This window comes from Capra hircus, chromosome 15, assembly GCF_001704415.2.
Source record: "Capra hircus breed San Clemente chromosome 15, ASM170441v1, whole genome shotgun sequence".
Lineage (NCBI taxonomy): Eukaryota > Metazoa > Chordata > Mammalia > Artiodactyla > Bovidae > Capra > Capra hircus.
In genome coordinates, this window is record NC_030822.1 from 50105930 (window position 1) to 50126280 (window position 20351).

The window sequence follows — 20351 nt, forward strand, 5'->3', positions numbered from 1 at the left end:
TCAAATTACCCTACACATAATCTTTCTTAAAAATATTAATGGTGCACTGGCATCCAAGCCGGTTAGGGGTGTACGAAAAGAATGGCAGCTACCTCCTTCTGCTGGGACCCTAAACCCACAGATGGAGAAGCCTGGTGGGCTACAGTCCATGGGGTTGCAAAGAGTCGGAAAAGACTGAGAGGCTAACGCTAAGGGTCCCGTGCAAGTCTAACTAGCACCCTAATGGAACATGGTGCAATCATGTGCCCACCATGTACAGAAATAAAGGTGAGCAGAATGAGACTGAACACGGGCTCCCTCTGGCGGCCCAGTGGTTAGGACTTGGCATTCACCGCCCTGAGCCTGGGCTCCACCTCTGGCTGGGGAACTAAGCTGCCACAAGCCACACGAAGTGGCCCAAAAAAGAGGGGGGAAAAACATGCACTGAACATCCTTTCCCAAGACGCAAAGGATTTTGATAAAAAATCTAACTGGGTTGTTACAAAGCAAAAGAATCCTTTGTGTTTCTGATTACTGAATTCTTAAAAAAAAAAAATTTTTTTTCCCAGTTTTGTAAAAAAAAAAGGCTTCATTGATCTAGCATCAGTAGGGACTACTGTGTTCCACATAAATGGTTTTGCAAAGAAATTTAAATTTATCTCTGTCTCCATGTCATTTTCAATCTTTCCAGTGGAAATCGTTTAAAAATGTATTACCTCTACCCTTGAATTCCTTAAACTGTATTACTATTACAGACTTCTAACATGGTACCAAAGGGCAAAATAGCATGGTAAGTAAGAAAACAAGTAAGAATGGACTAAACCTACATTTGAGACCTGATTCTGCCACTTACTACACGTGAGATCTTGGATGAGTCACTCGTCCTCTCTGTCTGCATCTCTGAGCACGCTGCGCTGACCTGAGGGGTAAGAAAGCCCAAAAGGGAGGGGACACAGGCAATACACATGGCCGATTCACGTTGCTGTTACAGTAGAAACTAACACAACGCATGCTCACGCTTAGTTGTGTCCAACTCTGTGACCCCATGGACTGTAGCCCACCAGGCTCCTCTGTCCACAGGATTCTCCAGGCAAGAATAGTGGAATGAGTTGCCATTTCCTCCTGCAGGGGATCTTCCCGACCAGGGATCGAACCCGTGTCTCTGACATCTCCTGCACTGGCGGGTGGATTCTTTTACCACCGAGCCACCTGGGAAGAACTGTAAAGCAACTACACTCCAATAAAAATTAATTTTAAAAAATTATCTAAATCACAGGATCAACTTTAGAATTTTAAAAAAAAATTTTAGAGTTTAGCTCAGCAACTGGCAAACAGAAGGTGCCAAACAGCAGGAAACAGTATTTTAATCAAATGGGCTATGGGATGTGTAGGACTCTGTCCCTTTGGGGCCAATAAGTGCTCTACTAAATAGCCCCAAAGTCTTCCGTTGAATTCCTTTATCTCCTAATAGAGGTTTTCTGATAGTCTACATTTTCTGATAGCTTTTCAACTTTGCTGGTAGGGCTTCAGCCTTGGTGGTCTTCTGCTTTTAACTGGAACTGGAGATTCACAGGTGACACAAGTAGGCAGAGTTTGGGAGCTACCCTGTGTGCCCAAGGACTCAAAACCAGCATCCTTTCAGAGTTACTTTCAAACCAACACATAATAGAATCACCTTAGAGAAATAACAGCTCTCAAGCCAAGAAGGTATCATAGCCCAGTCTGAAAGCACCGTTAACATCACTATAGAATGTTTTAGTGCAGAGAGGTGTGAACTCAACCGCATAACAGAAAGGTAAGTCAGGGTGGCAGACACAGGTGGTGCCCAAGTCCAGTCTGGGGGAAACTTCAGCAAAGAGACGTTAAGGATTGAGACCCCATTGGTAGTGGGAGGTTGGTTCAAGAGAGGGGGGATATATGTATATTTATGGCTGATTCATGTTGATGTATGGCAGAAACCAACACAACATTGTAAAGCAATAAAGCAATCATCCTCCAATCAAAAAAAAAAAAAAAAAGGAACCACACTGGCAGGACTTCCCTGGCAGTACAGTGGTTAAGAGATTTTGCCTTGCGGTCAGGGGAACTAAGATCCCACATACGATGTTGTCAAAAAACCAAAACATGAAACACGGTCAATGAAGACTTAAAAAAAATTGTCCACGTGAAAGAAAAAAATCTTTTAAAAAAGGGCCCAATTGACAAGACCTTTTTAAATAGAAATGGACACAGACCTGTATCAAGGTTTCAAATATTAAGTTCGTATGGAATAGATTATTCCTCTAGTAGACTGTCAATCACTCATTGTTGTCCATTCAGTATTCACTGGACAACCGCTATTTATGCCCAGCCCCCTCCCACATTTTCTCTGCGCCCCAGCTCACCAAACCACCTTCTTGTTGCAACTGGCTCCTCCCAGTAGAGCTCCCAATGCGGGGAGAATGCATGGGGCACACTAACCTGCTAAGAGACAGGCGATTTCCTGAGGTTAGTTCGTGCATGAGCATTATTTTGTCATGAAACAGTCTCATGAGTTTGTTGAAGATGCATTTGTCCTCAAGAGATTGACTATCATATGCCCACTATCTAAGCCTGGAAACCTAAGAACTACACTATGACCAGGGGGTAGATATCCCCTTGGGATTTTCCAGGGCATAAGACACTGGATTGAGGGTGTTCATCCTGGTACTGAATGGTGGCAGGAGGCAGACAGCACAGTGATACAGAACAGGACTATTGTTCTATTGAAGGATGGTTTTAGCATTTTACTTTCTGATTAAGCAAATTCCCTAACTTCTCTGAGCCTCTTTTTCCTCATCTACCAAATAGGATGGCAAAACTTCAGAGATTGATTTTTGGCTCAATATTTAAACAAAGAGCAACACCCCGGAAGATGTTACACCAGATTACCTGCCCTGTCCCACCTGTTCCACACTACCTCCCCTGACTCTGCAGGTCCACCCGCTTTTCATCACCACTCAGAGGCAAGTGCAGCATCCTTTTCGGACTTCGTTGCCTCCAAAAGCCTTCCAAAAGGGTTCTCTACCCACAGCTCACCGTACTGCTTCTCATCTCTTCTCTCAGATTTGAAAATTGCCCTCTTAGCAAATCGTCTCCTAGGAAAGGTAGTTACAGCTTTAAGGGAGCCACATTAGTCTTTACCCTGTGGAACAATTTTATTTACTTCAAAACAGCCATCACGTCTCCCCCCCTCCTCAGCCACCACAAAGACATCGTGTTCTTCAAGGATCCACTGTCTGAGAACCAGCTTGTTAATAACAAAATTATTCCAGGTCTTAGCGTTCTCTCATCTATGAAATAAACACGCTTTTAAAACATGACAAATCAAATGGTGTTTGGAGATCATATTAACCATCTTCACTGCACTCCAAAGAACAACTCGAGACGCGCAGAGAGCGGATTTTTCAAAGAAGTGTTTTCTTGACCCAGTTAAATTTTTATTCAGTGAAAAAAGTTGACATTGAGACAAAAATGATCTTAAGACTGTGTGACAATAGAGTAAAGTCTTCAGCATAAACCAGTGAATCGGAAACTTATCAAGGCAACTGAAATCATAAATATCTAATTTCACTTTGGAGAGAAACAAGTATACAGTGTTTCACTTGAAGAGCAGAGTAGGCCTTTATTTTGCTGCAAATACTTTTGATTTTTGCCTAAAGGTTCTAACAATTCATAATGAGGTTTTAAGTGAGAAATGACATGGAATGTTGGAGAACAATGTTACATTTCAGCATTCATATTTGTTCCATTTGAGCTATTACACAGGAAACTAATACCATTCTCGGGTTACTTGGCTCTGATGATTTAATTCAAAATATGGCTGCTAAAAATTAGTGGGCAGAAACATACATACAACCCATCCTCTCTCAAACCGTGTTCACTGGGGTACCCCTTCTGAAAACACGCTTATCATCCGTGTACCCAACCGCACACACAGTCTCTTGCTATCTGCTCCTACCGTAGACTTGCATAGAAAGTAGTCTATATAAACTTAACGCACTGGCTTTAATTACACAAAAATTGTACCTGAAAGACAGCACACACTTCAAGAAAAATAATGCAATAGCAATGTCATGATACGATCCCCACATGAGTGGAGATTCTGCACAGAGTTTTATTCAGAGTCAATTCCTAAAATCAATATAGAGGTGGCATCCAGTTTGCTGACCTGCCTGGGTCTTTTCTCAGAGGGACCCACCACCCCCACCAACTCTGCAAAGAAAAGAAACATCTCAGGGATTCACAATGACATTCTTAGTGGGAAAGTGACCCACCTATCCTGACAGGATGGGGTTTCTGCCCTTAGGGAAGTGCTGAGAACATGATCTCACTAGATGGAGAGTGATCGCTGGGTGAATACTCAGAGGAAGGGTTCTCCAGTCTTCCTGCCCCAAATGTCCATACATGGTTGAAGCAGAGCTTTAGCTAGTGGGTCACACATGAACATGCAGCTGTGTCTCACATGTGTCCCCCTAAAATATCCCACAGTACTAACACAGATGTACCCTCTTCCCCAAATCAGAAGTTTCAACCAGTTACCCAGCTTCGTAACTATACACCCAGCTTGCCAGGGCAGCCAGCAGTCATGGGAGCATCTCACCTGTCTGGAAAAGGTTCTGCATAGGCATGGCTTCTCCCACCTCTGCAGGACTCTCCTCTCTGTTATTTCATCCACACAGACCCACATCTCCTAAGGCTCGAGGGGCAGTCAGTCCATCCAGGGGCAAAACCAGCTTCCAGAGAAAATCTGTGTACAGTCCCCCTGCCCGCCATATCATAGTGGTCCACTGGCGGTCTGTTGTCATCCACATGGATGTGGGCTTCTGACATTCTAATGCATCCTGGGAGAAAATAAAGCCTTTTATCCTGTACAGTGTGAACTCTGGAGGTGGCATCTCCAACGAGGTATGAAAGCCCCTTCTTCAGGGGCTCCAATTGGTCACAGTGAAGACAGTTATCTGGTCACCTTCAAAGGCTCCACGGAGTCTCTGCTCTCATTTCCTCTTGTCCCTCCCACCTCGGGACTCTCACAGACGGCATATATACATCAAAACCTCACAAAGCTATGCAGAGGGAGGTGACAGTGCGTGCTTCAATAGTTCATAAAAATATACAATTTACACACAACTGCATCTGTCTAGCTTAGTCTTCGGGAACTTAGCTCTTCTGTTTATATAAAATACTCTAGCCCTAAAAGGCTGCTTGTTCTCAAACAGCCCAGTGGCATTTTCCAAGGAGAGGGGTGATGGCCAGTCTATACAGTACGGTGCACTAAGCATTGGCAGGCACTGGGAACAAGACTCGGACGCTCAGAAATATCTCAAGCTGCCAACTGGAGACATGTGCTCGGTAGAAAGGCTTGCCTAAGGAAGAACTAAATATAAAATCTCAGTGCCTTTGATATCAGCTTTCACAAATGCCCCCCAAATTTGGCAGGGAAAGAAAAACAAGAAAATAGACTTTCTAGTGGTTCGATTAAATGACTTGCCTCCCACCAGACCATTCATCTTTCAGTTACTTAAAGTGCTTATTTAAAAGGGAAGGTGGTAGGGCTCGGAGTTTTGAATGAAACTCCAAAGCAAGACACAAGATAAAGCCAAAGAAATTCCAGTCTTTCAAAACATAACACAGGAAAGAGAAGGAAATCATGCTGGAAGAAGACTAGTCATTTACCACCATTCGCAACATCCTAACATCTACAGTTGAAAATATTCCTCAAGCAAAACATATATATACACAAATAAAAAATTTTTTAACTAAAAACACTTTAATTGGCTCTTTGTTTCCCAAACACTCCCCAGGTAGAATAAAACTATGTTATCAGCCAAGAATGATACTCTTGGTTAAAAGAAAGCAAAGACTTGCGAGAGGGTGATGTGTTGCATCAAAGAGGGTTTTGATGGGGTTCTGACAAAGCCTGCAGGTGAGGGACACTATGCCAAAGCATGACTTTGGAACAGATGGCCCCAGAGCTCACTGCTTCTCAGCTGGGAAGAACTGCAGTGAGGTGCATACAGTAGGCATCACAACAATGGGGCTGACAACAGTAGGTCTCAAGAGTGGGCATCAGTCCCCACTGGATCTCACATACCTACCAAGAGGCCATGGTTTGAATACAGGGGAGGCATTGAAAGGCAGAAGGATACAGCACAGCTTATCTTACAAAGAACATCAATTCTAGCACTGCTGCTACTGTGAGCTAGATTGAATGGTCTCGAATTCACACATCTCCTGTAAGGGTGCATAGCATTTTCTCTTAAAATTGGGCAGGGGTACAGGCGAGGGAGGTGAAAGAAGAGAATTAAAAAAAAAAAAAAAGAGCAAGAAGGCACTGACCCAATTCAAAGTGACTGCATATTTCAGTGTGGATTTTTAAGGGCAGTAAGTGGCCACCTCAACACAAACATAAACCTTTCCATTTGAGATTCTTCAGTGGTAAGTAAAAGCAAACCAAAATAAAATAACCCCTCCCCCCAAAAAAACAGGAAAATTAGGTCCTATATCTGCCAGTGTAGCTATCCTGGCACAGATGTAAAACTCTCTCCCACAGCCAGAGGAATTTTTTTCAACGACAATGACACCAGTATAGAATAAAGCAGCGTTGTCATTTTGTAGCTGTGAAAGCTGCGTCTTGCACGGAGGTGTGTGCAGCGAGAGTCCATCCATCAGCATAAGAGAAGAAGGGCTGCTTGCAGGGCTTCCCAAGCTACAGCTCTGTTTAGCGGAAATGGAGCAATGACTCAGCAGGCTCTTCTGCCAAACACCATCGTGTGACACACAAGCGAATAAAAATGGATTGTTTCCGGAATGGCAACAAAACTGCTTCTGTTCTTCATCGTCCAACCCTGCAGGCGGGGGTGCTCATAAATTTTGTGGTGTCAGATGACCACTGAAGCCTGGCCCTACACACAGTCCCAATAAATTAACAAAATAAAAGAAATGTCCCCCCCTTCATACACCCAAACACTTTCGTATAAACTACCTGCAAACAAAAATTTAAATTTGAGCTTACTTTCAAGGAGGAGGGGTTCTACCCATCACTCTCTCTTGAAGTCTTTATTAAATACATTTCTGCGTCTTAGAAAAATAAAAAGAATGGCCAATTTATTGAACCAAAATTATCTCACAGACTTAAAAGCATGCCCAGTAAGCACAGCCCTGTAAGACTATATTAATATCAAATCAAAGCAATTTGGTTACTGAAATCAACCTGGTTTGAAGTTCACAGTTGATTACGACACACTTTATTCATTTCTTTCTTTCCTTTTTTTTTCGTTTTTTGTTTTGTTTTTGGCCCATATAAAAATAACATATGCAACTCAAAGTGCATCTTTTAAAATAAACCATCAGCTATCTTTATCAAATAAAATATTTACAACATTTGGTTTCTAGTGAGGAAAGCTCTTTCAGGCTATCACCATGGGGACGTCGTCGGAAAATCCAGTTATCATCGGAGCATCTTCATCGTCCTCCCCTAAAGGCAAGACAGTCAGTCTTTGGTGAGTTCTGGGGCACTTCTGCCTGACCCCCACCTCCCGCCGCTGACCCCCATCCCTACATCACAAGCCCCAGCTAGAAAAGGCAGCAGCAGAGCCAGCCAGGCACAAGAATCAGTGCTGAAACCAGCCCAGCTTCTGACATTCTTGGGTCACCTGCTCCCCATCAACAGGTGGCCAACCTTCTTCTCAGGATAGCTTGAACTTAACCAAAAAAGGAAAGTAAATTTAAAGACGGGGGATCTTATTATCCATCCCCAATTCCAATGAGTGGCTTAGGTGCCCCCGTTTGAGTCGTCCACACCCTATGCCAGCATGGTGAAAGTCACCGTATGTTTCATACACACCAGGCTGGCCGAAAAGCTCCTTCAGGCTTTACAGGTGTGTCAGGTATACCTAGTAATTGTAGTAACTCACAAAGAAATAACCAGAATTAATCTTTGGCTGGCCAAAATAAAAATTACCAGTCACAGGCATTAGTTTTGCAAAAATCCCCCGGTCAGTAATGAGTTAATTTTATTTATTAAGTAGTTTAATTCCTCCATGAGCATTTTGGAATTTGAGCACACATACATTTATATAAGAACAGGGACATTTCCTTCTCTTCCCCAGGTCATATACCACCAATACGAAAAAGAAGAACAGCCAGTGAGGTTGTGCTAGCCACGGGAGACAGAAACAGCATGATGGGAAGGGTAATTTAGACAGAGACCGATGAAGAAAGCATGGCTTTTTGTCAGTCAAGACAAACATCTCCAAAGATGTCAGACCTCCATCTCTGAGGGATGAGAGGGGTCGGAAATTCTTGAGAATCTGCTGCCACTTTGGGAACACCCAAAGCCCAGGCAGGGTCCACCCACCCTTTGTGTACAAGGCAAGCTCCCACCTTTGACAGAACTCCCTGTCTTGGGCATGCTATCGAACAGTTTTGTTTAGTTGCTCAGTTGTGTCCAACTCTTTTGTGACCCCATGGGCTGCAGCCCACCAGTCTCCTCTGTCCATGGGCTTTCCCATGAAGGCAAGAATACTGGAGTGGGTTGCCATTTCCTTCTCCAGGGGATCTTCCCAGACCAGGGATCAAACCCACATCTCCTGCATTGGCAGGTGCATTCTTTACCACTGAGCCACCAGGGAAGCTCCCACTGAACAGAGGACTGGTATTTTAATTTAGAAGCAATTGCAAAATAAAGGGCTCCGACTGATTCATCCCAAAGCAGTGGGATTATTGGTTAATGAAGAACTCTGCTAGCATCAAAAGATGAGCTCAAGGTAGGCAATTCCTCAGCAAGCCCCTGGCCTTGTGGGGTCCACCCCAGGGGGGAGAACTTTGCACCCTGCCCCACTCACCCAGGTCATCCCCCGAGGAGAAGATGGCTGAGCCCAGCCTGGAACTGTAGTGGCTGTTGGCGAAAGCTGTGAAGCTGCTCTGCAGCCTCCGATGCTTTGTGTATAGGATGGCGAACCCGACGCCCAGGCTCAGCAGGATCAGGAACAAGATGGGGACCACCACGGCAGCTACGTCGGTAGATCTGGCAGCCTGGATCACTGACGCATCGCCACCTGCCAAAGCGAGACACCAACCCATAAGGCTCCCACGGGAGGGCAGGAGAAAGGACCAGGCCACCCCTCGCCTTGCGAGCCACCCAAACGATGCCGAGAGTCTGCAGCAGCTGCCCGAATCGCCTGTCCCCTGTGGCACGTTCCTACACGTGCCATCCAAATGTTTCCCAACTCCTCACCACGAGCTGATGGAGGACAGGCCTCATGCGTGCAAATACGGTAATTACATCAGGCTCCTAATCACTGCCTCGTTGGTTATTTAGATAATCTCTTGGAAGGGAGACCTTTGTTGGGGTATCAACACTGATTTCATTAGCATTATTACTTAAGACCACTTGCTTGCCTTACATAAGAGGATGTGAAATCAGACCACTAATTAACGAGATTGCAATTATTTCCCCCTACTTGGCACCAAAGTCACTCTGAACTGCAATTACCTGAAGCTCCATTAAGTGATACAAACGAGATTCCTTTACTGCAATACTGACTTAACAGCTCATGAAGTTTTATGAGGTTTATTTTTTACTTAAAAGAGAAAGAGGGAATCTTTCCATATACATTTAACATTTTTTAAAAGCTCTCTGCAAAGCCTTTTGGGTGTCTATAACCTATCAGTGATATTGCCTTCCCATTGTCTTCCACAAATACTAGCTTCATGATGTACGGATACGGTTATAGCAACAGGACTCTGTTGGGTTTGAGCCAGTCTTTCTGAAAAGGGCAGACTTTGTATGGCAGAAACCCTGGGGAAAGTCTGAGCCTGCGGCAGGAACACAGTCATGTGAGTCAGTTTTAGCTAAGGAAGCAAAGTAGACTTCCTTGGTCTCCATGAGAAGCCTCATTAGCCTTGATGCTGCTCCCTGGTGCAGGGTGAGGAGATGGGGCCAAGCCTCCTCCTCATGGGGGAAGTTCAGTAGTTACACAGGGATTCATCACAACAGGTCCCCATAAAGATGAGCCAGAGAACAGCTATTTCCTGCAAGCCTGATATAACAATTCAATATCCATGTCTTTCATTTCCTTCACCATTGACTTTACTAGACAAAACTCTCCCCAGTCTGTCACGTGTCCCAACCTAACCTCAACTGTGAAGTGGTAACCAGGGGGAAAGCTCTGGGCTGGAGCAGTCAAGAGGAAGCCAGCATGGCGGAGGCGACAGAGATGGAGTGCGTTCCCACCCCCACCCACCTCCAAGGGGATGCGAGCATCACAGAGCAGGATGTGCTCCAAGGAAACGTCCACCCGAGCAACTCTCCCACCTGACAATCCTGGTTTTACAAAGGCAGCTGGCACATGTCCTCAAGGCAGTTTTCCCCCAAAGTCTATTTCACAGGTTGCTACTTGGTTTTACTTTAAAAGGAGGCTCTGCTTAAGACCCACTAAGACAAGAGTTTGGTTGGTTGTTTTGTGTAGGAACTTTATAGACCTGCGAATGGGCTACAATTCTCCAAAGGGTTGTGATGTACCAGGTTTCCTTTTACAGTTTTTATTTATTTATCTATTTTGGCCCCGCTGGGCCTTTACTGCTGCGCGTGGGCTTTCTCTCACGGTGGCGAGCAGGGCCTATTTCCCGCTGCAGTACGTGGGCTTCTTCTTGCAGTGCGTCTCGTGCCGCGGCGCATGGGGTCTAGGCACACAGGCTGTAGCAGTCGCATCGCTCAGGCTCTAGAGGGCGGGCTCAGCAGCTGTGTGTGGTGCATGGACTTAGCTGCTCCTCGGCACGTGGAATCTTCCTGGCCCAGGGATAGAACCTGTGTCCCCTGCACTGTCAGGCGGGTTCCCATCCACTGAGTCACCAGGGAAGTCCCAAGCTCTCCCTCTCTTAGAGAGATGCCAAGGATAGGTTATTCCACTAGAAGCCACGCCAGGAAGGGTGGTGGAACAGACAACAGGTCTAACATAAGATTCTGAGCTTAAGCACTGGCTGGTTGTTGACTGGGAGTAAATGTAACTAAATAGACCAGTGGCAAAACACTTGTTGAAATCCTGGGTAAGCTATTACGCCCTGAGCAGAATCTCTGTGTAAATGGGAGGTTCCTCTCCCTTGCCATAAGCATGGCCTCACACTGCTGTCTGTCAGCATCCAGAAGACAGGTCCCAGACTGACCTCAAGATGTGATCTGAGGGTGACGGCAAAGATGGAGGGAAGGCTGGGAAGTCAGTGACCCTGTGATGAGATAATCTATTGATTTGGAAAATCATGGGGAATATTAGCATACTAAAGGCTCTGAAAGGCCCTCCAGAAAATAAAAACAAAACTCATTAAGCTACAGCTCCTCAAATAGAATCTCCTTTTTAAACAAAACATTTCCTTTCTTCTGACTTACATTCAGAATATGGTCACCTTGTAACCCTAGCACCTCACAGCATGCCTGACTAGGGAAGGATTTGTTAAATAAACCAATGCCTGATTAAGCTGATGCATAAACGATTTTCTTTAGCACTACAAGAATATTTCAAATGCATTTTTAGAAAGACACATGTTCATCAAGGGTAGGTGGTGCTAGGGGTAAAGAACCCGCCTGCCAATGCAGGAGACACGAGATGTGGGTTTGATCCCTGGGTCAGGAAGATTCCCTGGAGGAGGACATGGAAACCCACTCCAGTATTTTTGCCTGGAGAATCCCATGGACTGAGGAGCCTGGAGGGCTACAGTTCATAGGCTCGCAAAGAATCTAACTGAAGCATCTGTGCACGCACGCACATGTTCATCAAACCACGCTACACCCTTGATATATCTCCCAGGAAATGGTAGCAACAGTGACTTACCAGACCCCAGCTCATCATAAAGAAGGACCGCAGGCTCCCCACAGATCTGGCTCCCGAAAAGACATCGTGCTTGGACAGTGAAAGTATAATTATGACCCAGTTTCAGGTTGGAAATTTTAAAGAAATTGTCAGTAGTATTCCCAAGGTAAGCTGAGATATTCATGACACTATCAAACATGTGTATCTCGTAGCCCTGAAAACAAACACAGGAGGGACTGCTCAGGAAGTTAAACAAGGACACCGACAGCTTCTGCTACAGGTTACAACCTTATATAAGCTCATTCCTGCAGGGACTGATAGATGTTAAAGCACTCTGAGTTTCGTACCAGTTCTTTGTACATTATCACTGAGATTAGATTCAGAAAATGGGCATTTTCTCATCCCTAAAGTCTCAAATAACTACCATGTCTGCTTCTGAGCCACGTAGCAGAAGTGGAAAAACAAAAGTCATTTTAACAAACACTGACTTTTTAAAGTTCTGGTGGGTTCACTCATCTCCAGGAATGTTTAAATGCCACAAAGAATCCATACAATTAAAGCAACAGTTCACTGTAATGGGATTGGACTAATCCAGGCAGCAGTGGATTTCAGCCATGAGGTTTAAAAAAAAAGAGGAATTTGCAATAGTGAAAATGAGACATTGCTCCTTAAAACAGCCTGTGGGAACTCCACTGTCAGCTGCCAGCTCACTTCCTCCCTCCTTTCTTTCCTACTCTTCCAAGCTGATCTTAGCCCCAGTCCAGCCTGGCCTTGAACCCAGCAGCACCACAGCAGCTCCGATCTGTTCACTGGGGGAGTATGGAATACGCCTCTGACTTAGACTGGCTCAGCGCGAGTCCTTGGCTCCTGTGCTGGGAAAGTCCCTCTTGGAATAGCCCGAACCCAGCATGCTGGCTAGGACCAGGACTGACTTCCAGACTTCTAGGTCAGTCTCCAAGTTTCCCAGCATCAGAGCTACCGGCACCTCCTCTGTCCCCGCAAAACCCCTTCTCCTCTCTATCTCTACTCACATATTGGGCCCCACAGCATAATCATGATCTCCTGGTTCTTGTTCTGTTGACCTGCACCTTCTTTGAACTCCAAGTCAGGTAGCAGGAAGAAGGACCCGTACAGCTTAGGCCGGAACCCTCCGATGGGAATGGAATACTGACTGCAAGCCCAACCTTTATAAAGCTGGGCTCCTGCCACCCTGATGACAACTGGGTGTCCTGGACCACCTGCCTAGAGTCCCCACTCCTACATCCTTGTTTATAAACTAGTCACTAGCATTTATTATCTTCTATCTAACATATATGTGATATAGGACATTTGCAAAACACATAAAGGTATTTAAAAAAATGGAAAATGATACAAATGCTAGCCACCCAAAATTTACTGGACTGATCCTTTTCTGGTGGGCATTAGGTTATCTCTTCTTAATTACTGTTATAAATAGAATTCTTTATGCACATTGTTTCCTTAGAGTAAAATCCTAGAAGGATTACTAGATCGAAGGATGTCACATTTTCAATGCGTCTGATACCTACTGTAAGTGCCCTACAGAAGGTGGAGCCCATTCATTCTCCCAGGGGGCTCCTCTTTCCAGCTATGACCCTCTTACTAGTAACTGCTGCTGCTGCTAAGTCGCTTCAGTTGTGTCCGACTCTGTGCAACCCCGTAGATGGCAGCCCACCAGGCTCCGCCGTCCCTGGGATTCTCCAGGCAAGAACACTGGAGTGGGTTGCCATTTCCTTCTCCAATGCATGAATAACTATCCCTCCCCAAAACTTTTGTCAATGTAATGTGAAAGTGCAGTGTCTTGTTGCAAGTTTAGATTCCTAGTGGAGCTGAAACTATTTTCTTTTGCTCACTGTTGGTTGAAACTCTTAACTTCGTTACCTGCACCTTATTCAAAATGAGAATAAGTTGACCCTTGAACACTGTGGCAGTGGGGGCTCTGACCCTCAAAAATCCGAGAATGACTTAGAGTGCTTCCTCTGGACTCGTGGTCTGCATCTTTGGATCCAACTATCTGCAGACTGTTTGGTATATTAAGTCCCCTACAGACGAACAAGTTCCATTCAGAGAGTGCATTTGTAAGTCCAATTTGATCGTTAAGTTCAACAAAATTAGCCTAGGTACCCGACTAACACAATTGGCTCTATACCACTACTTTTACACTTCCTGCTGGCCATTCCAGCGTTTCCCTCGTGGCTCAGTCAGTGAACAATCTGCCTGCAATGCAAGTGGCCTGGGTTCAATCCCTGGGTCGAAAAGACCCCCTGGAGAAGGAAATGGCAACCACTCCAGTATTCTTGCCTGGGAAATCCATGGACAAAGGAGCCTGGTGGGCTAGAGTCCACGGGGTCGCAAAGAGTCAGACACAACTTAGCGACTAAACCATCCACATCTGGACATCCTGGGCTGGAAATAAAGATGCTGTCTAATGTACTCTATACAGTGAAAAGTGAAAGTGTTAGTCACTCCGTCGTGTCTGACTCTTTGCGACCCCGTGGACTGTAGCCCACCAGCCTTCTCATTCCATGGAATTCTCCAGGCAAAAATACCGGAGTGGGTACCAATTCCCTTCTCCAAGGGATCTTTCTGACCCAGGGATTGAACCTGGGTCCCTTGCATTGGAGGCAGATTCCTTACCATCTGAGCTACCAGTGAAACCCACTCTATACAGTACACTAAAGTACACAAACGCACAACCACTTGAGGATGCACACGTGACAACCCCCCAGCCATGTGAACTAACTTACGTGACTGGACATGTGAACCCACGTTCGCATCTTCAGAAGTTCACAGTTTGAAGGTTCAGGTATAGGGGACTTACTGTACTGTAGGCTATCTGTGGACGTGCACAGCTCAAATCTGCATTTTTCAAGGGTTGTATTTCTGTTTTGAATTTGTTTGAAAGCCTTCTTTATACTTATGTATACTAACCATTTATATGTCACCAGTGTGAGAGTTGTGAAGAATTTTCACATTTAATTTCTCTTTGCTTCTGGCATTACACTGTGATGATTTAAAGCCATTGGGGTCTTTGTGGACACCATAACCCAAAAAAGCCGTTGTTGATTTTTATTGTGTCTCTATTTAGCTCACAATGCAGCCAAACAGCTTCATTCAAGACCCTTGAGTGGCAAATCTGTTTCCAGGTGCCACACGCCTCCTCCTATCTCCTGCTGTGAATATAGTAATTGGCCTGCTAACAACAAAACACAGTGTTTTTCATATGTCAACAGACTACCTTCAAGCACCTCCTGTTCACTGGAGAGAAACTGATGGGATTCCAGGTTGGCAGTGCAGCTCGGCTCCCCTGTACTGAAGCCATACCATGGCCCTGCCCTCAGACTATCTGGGAGAGATGGGCCCTGAGTGCCGCTGCTGAGTCCCAGTCAAGCCCTAGGAAGCAGAGCGAGGACTCCAGCCCATTTCCCTGTCTTTCAGGGGACGACCAGTTCACAACTGAAAAGTGCTTAGTGCAGAGATTCGCATCTTTAATGGGCAGTATAAACATTTGGCTAATTAGCAATCCCATCGAAAATGGTCCTTTAATTCTCACGTTCACTCCCCTGCCCTATTCTTTCTTTGGACTCCATCTATGCCAGCAGGCTGTTAACGAGCTCATCTCCAAAACGGCATTTCAATTAGATTTCCAAAGCCATTGAAAAGGAGGGAGAACTTACCCTGCTTTCATTAAAATACTTTTCTTTCAAAGCTAGGCTCTTCCAAAACAGAAGGACGTGGTCATTTTCTGTTATGATTTTTAAGGCATCAGGTGCTAATAACGAAACTGAAAATGAAAGATGAAGAAAGAGACAGTTAGTGGCTATACGTGTGAGTCTCTGCTTGTCCATCAAAGGCTGATGAAATAACACCAACCCTAAAGGAATTAGTTAAGGGGAAAGAAACCACATATATCCACTTAGTACACAGCCTAGCAGTCTAGACACTTTATCTGACAGCTACTTTGTTGTTATGTCTTTAGCCAAGAAATTTGGATGGTATCTAATTTAGCAGCCCTTAGACCAAAAGATGGTCAAAAACAAATGGGGATGGGGTGAGGCTGGACTAGTCCAAAGCCTGCCTGCACTTCTGCTCTGGTTCCAGCCTGCTTTCCTGCCCCAAATTCCAGAGGGGCTCAGTGAGGGCCTAGAGAGCTCAGCCCGAAGACAGAGCTCCGGAATGACCACCAAGTATGTTCCAGGCCCACAGTCCACACTGCCAGCCTCCAATACTGTTACTCCTGATGTTGTCTGCTGTCCAAATAACTGGGCTTACTACCTGCTCTGTGAACTTGAACCTGACATGAGCCAGCAAATCATCCTTTAAGGTATTAACCAGTTCCTGGTCTCTGTCCATTTCTGCATCTCATATTGCCCTAGAAACCACTATGACTTCAGTCCAGGTACACAGCACAGATGCAACGTTTGGCTTTAAGGGGCAAAGATTCAGTTTCATTTCCTAACTCTCTTGAAAATGTCAAGACCAGCTAGGGGAAGGGAGACCACAGGGGACAGAGAATATAGAAAATGATAGCTACTATCCTGCCCATGGTGCCCCTGCCACCACCCTGCAACCCAGAGCCTGGGGCCCCTGCACAGCTCTGCCCCAGCCAGGATTTGGAGGGTCATCTTTGCACTTCCTGGGCAAGTCCTGATGGAAATCCCATGTCTTTAAAAAAATAAAAGAGGGAAAAAAAAGAAATGCCACACCTTGAGAAGTCCTAGCAGCAATAGGGAGCCCTGCTGTGTGAGAAGGCCTCTAATCTCTCACCAGCTTACCCGTGGTAATTTTGATACTGGAGTCTTTGCTCATGTTCCCCAGCTGGACAATGATGTGATATTTCCCTCCAGGCTCCAACTTGTTCAGCGTGTACTCCACGGTACTGTTGCGGGATTTCACCTTGTAGCTCCTCTCACTCTTTCTTATTAGATCTTTAACTGCAATTGCATATAACTGGGACAAGAAAAAGACATCTTAATGGTAATCAGAAACCTGGCCTTTTCTACTCTGAAGTTCAGTAGCGGCCCAAGTGACAGAAGTATGTCAGTGGCTGTGACCCCCAAAAATATGGGTCACAACATCTGACTCTGAAAGCCTCTGGGATGGTCAGGTCCAACTTTACAACAAGTATTCATGCACAGAACTGTGCACAGAATTATCAGTATGATCCCAAAAAACCACCCACCCCTGGGATGGCAGGGAGGGCGAGGGGATGGAGGTCAAAGCAGCCTGGGAAAGTGAAAGTGGGAGATGTTTCTAGAATAAATGCCTCTTCTTTTAGGGTCAGTTGTTTAGTTGCCAAGTTATATCAGATTCTTGCAACCCCAAGGACTGCAGCATGCCAGGATCCTCTGTCCATGGATTTCTCAGGCAAGAATCCTGGAGTAGGTTGCCATTTCCTTCTCCAGGGGATCTTCCGAACCCAGGGATCAAACACGTGCCTTCTGCCCTGGCCAGTGGATTCTTTACCACTGAGCCACCAGGAAGCCCTACCTTAGGGCAGGGGCCAGCAAACTTTTTTATAAAGGTTCAGATGGTAAATATCTTAGCCTTGAAGGTTAGATGGTATGTACCACAATTACTCAACTCTCTTGTTTGTAGCATGAAAGTAGCCATAGATAACATGTAAACAAATGGGTATAACTTGGTTCTAATAAAACTTTATTTAGAAAAATAGGCAGTGGGCTAGATTTAACCTGCAGGCCAACTGTTGCTGAAGGCAGAGAAAAGGGGGAACAAACCAATATAGCAGCCAGGACATGACCACAAAGAGGAGATACCTATGAGGATCCTGTCTTTGGCGAGGCGGAAATGGGGGGGAACCTCCTGCTGAGCTCCACGCACCAGGCCTGGGTTTCCTGCCCCATTACAGGACCCCCTGCCCCCAGACCAAACCACTTCCAGAGTAAGCAAGGTCGCCAGCACGCCTGGCCTGCTCACCAGGTCCTGGTCCGGAGAATCGTACGGGGATTCCCACTTGATGACAGCAGAGGTTTTGCCCATACAGACCACGTGCAGGTGACGGGGAGGAAGCCGGCTATCCGGGATCATCCTCACCACGACATAGTCAGAGGATGGCCCCTGGTAAGGCACCACCACCCGGACCTGAAACAAACACCACGCGAATTCACACAGTGGTCAGCAAACCATTTTTTTCCCCAACAACACATTGACACACGTACACGGTTAAAATTCAAGGCATACAAAAAGATGCAGGATAAGCCCCCACCTACCCCAGATCTCTCATCCATTTCCCACAGGCAGTCCTAGTAATGATTTTACATGCTTCCTTCCAGAAATGTCCCATGCAAATATAAGCACAGATACACAGGGATGGGAGGGTGTGTGTGTGTAGATACATACATACATACATACATATGTGTGTGTGCTTATGCATGTGTGTGTATGTATAACTTACTGTCCTTAACTTTTTTACACAAATGGAAAACCACTACACACATAATTATGCTCTTTGGTTCTCTGACTTAATAATACAGCTTGGGAATTTTTCCAAATTGGTACATTTAGTTTGTTATATTTGTGCTGGATGACTGCCCCGTATTCCATCTCAAAGATAAGCTGTCATACTTTTAACCAGTCTTCTCCTGATAGATGTTTGTTTCAAATCTTTTGTTTTCACAAGTAATAGTAGCCCAAACATGATTTTCCATATACCTTGGCACGCATGTAAAAGAAATATAGCTAAATTCCTAGAAGTGGAATCTGATACAAGCTTTCATCTATTCCTGAGACTCATTACCAAGTTCTCAGTCCTGCACAAGGGAGCTGCAGATGGTTAAGTGGCTGTTCATTCTGTGCTTCAAGTAAAAACCTGATGCTTATGGAGAGGAACTATCCTCTCATCTCTCTCCTTCCCTCCTCCCACCCCCTCACACTGAATGCACACCCACGCGCGTGCGCACACACACACACGGTTCCTGGAATCTGCATCTCCAGCTCCCCAGGTCCTAGGTCTGAGCTTGGAGCCCTGCAATTAAGACCTCCTCAAAAAATAAAACATTCCTCTGTGCTCCTGGCATTAGGAAACTTACCAGAAACAAATATTGCTCATCCCCACTGACAAGGACTGTTCTGTTGTGCTGCGAAGTAGTCAAGCTCTTGGGGTTGCGATAGAGGTCAAGAAAGGACGTGGCATAGAAGATACCGTAAACCTGGTAAAAGGAGAGATCAGAAAAGGGCACCAGTTCAATGGCCAGTGACCTCACTCTCATGAAAGCCCTGATTTAAGACCCTGGGAACTGCTCCACATGAGCACACAAAGAAGTCTTCACTCGGCATCTATTTCATCAGCGTTTACAGAGAAGGCACCCTGGGCCAGGCAGCGGCTTCCCACCTACGAAGACAAACAAAATGTGGTCTCTGTCCTCAGAGCTCACTTTCTTGAGGAAAGCCAGGCAAAAAAGAAAAACAGATTTATAAATAACGAGTTGTAAATATGAAACTCCTGGAAGCTATACTAGAAGACCGCATGATAAGCTGGGAAAAAGAGGGAATGACCAAGAAGTGGGGCCACTCTTTTAGTGTGATGGGGGTAGCGAGTGTGCAAGCTGGTGGAGAGAATGTGTGCCGGGAGGGCAGACACTGCCGGCTGCCCAGCAGGTCCCTGATCTCCCATGCCCCCGCAGCAGAATCCTGGTTCTCAGTGAGCTGCTACCTGGAAACAAGCCCGCATCCCACCTCCCTCCTCCAGGCAGGAGAGGCCAGGTGACAGGGATGGTCAACAGGATGTTAGCAGACATCCTGGGCGGGACTTCAGTGGGCCTCATGGAAACGCAGGGAGAGCACTTCTTCCCCCTCCTGCTGCCTGGAGTACACAAGGTGACGTGGGCCAGTCCAAGCCCTGGACTGCAAGCCCTGCCACAGGCCAGGGTGGCAGGACACTGGCTGTTGTCATTCAGTCACTAAGCTGTGCTCAACTCTTTGCAACCCCATGGGCTGCAGCAAGCCAGGCTTCCCTGTTCTTCACCATCTCCTGGAGTTTGCTCAAACTCATGTCCATTCAATCAGTGATGCCACCCAAGCATCTCATTCTCTGTCACCCCCCACCCTTCTTCTTTTGCCCTCAATCTTCCCCTCAATCTTTTCCAAAGAGTCAGCTCTTTGCATCAGGTGGCCAAAGTATTGGAGCTTCAGCATCAGTCCTCCCAATGAACATTCAGGGTTAATTTCCTTTAGGATCGACTGGTTTCATCTCCTTGCTGTCCAAAGGACTCTAAGAGTCTTCTCCGGCACCACAGTTTGAAAGCATCAATTCTTCAGTGCTCAGCCCTCCTTATGGTCCAACTCTCACATCCATATAAGAAAAACCACAGCTTTGACTACACAGACCTTTGTCGGTAGGGCCTGGGAAACGGATCAAATCATGTTGCTGATACAGAAGCCCCGGATGGTTGAACTCCAAACTCTGAACAACTCATAATTAGGAGGGAAATAAACTGTTGAAAGCCACTCCTGTTGTATGTGGCCATTCTTAACCCTAAGTGATATACACGGAGTTTAAAGCAGGAGTCT

General features: G+C 45.7%; 1 protein-coding gene across 2 annotated transcripts in view; it reads right to left on the bottom strand.

Annotated features, from left to right (window-relative positions):
• Positions 3414-20351, bottom strand: part of SORL1 (sortilin related receptor 1) — a 166365-nt gene continuing 149427 nt past the window's right edge. Inside the window, exons 42-48 of one of the 2 annotated variants that reach the window (XM_018059638.1) lie at positions 18872-18991; positions 17760-17924; positions 16598-16772; positions 15500-15606; positions 11826-12018; positions 8844-9056; positions 3414-7474 (exon numbers count right to left, since the gene is read on the bottom strand). In XM_018059638.1, the coding sequence (XP_017915127.1) occupies positions 7407-7474; positions 8844-9056; positions 11826-12018; positions 15500-15606; positions 16598-16772; positions 17760-17924; positions 18872-18991 (1041 nt within the window). In that variant the 3' untranslated portion in view covers positions 3414-7406. The remainder of the gene's footprint in view (positions 7475-8843; positions 9057-11825; positions 12019-15499; positions 15607-16597; positions 16773-17759; positions 17925-18871; positions 18992-20351) is intronic. The other variant, XM_018059640.1, reaches the window with a different exon arrangement.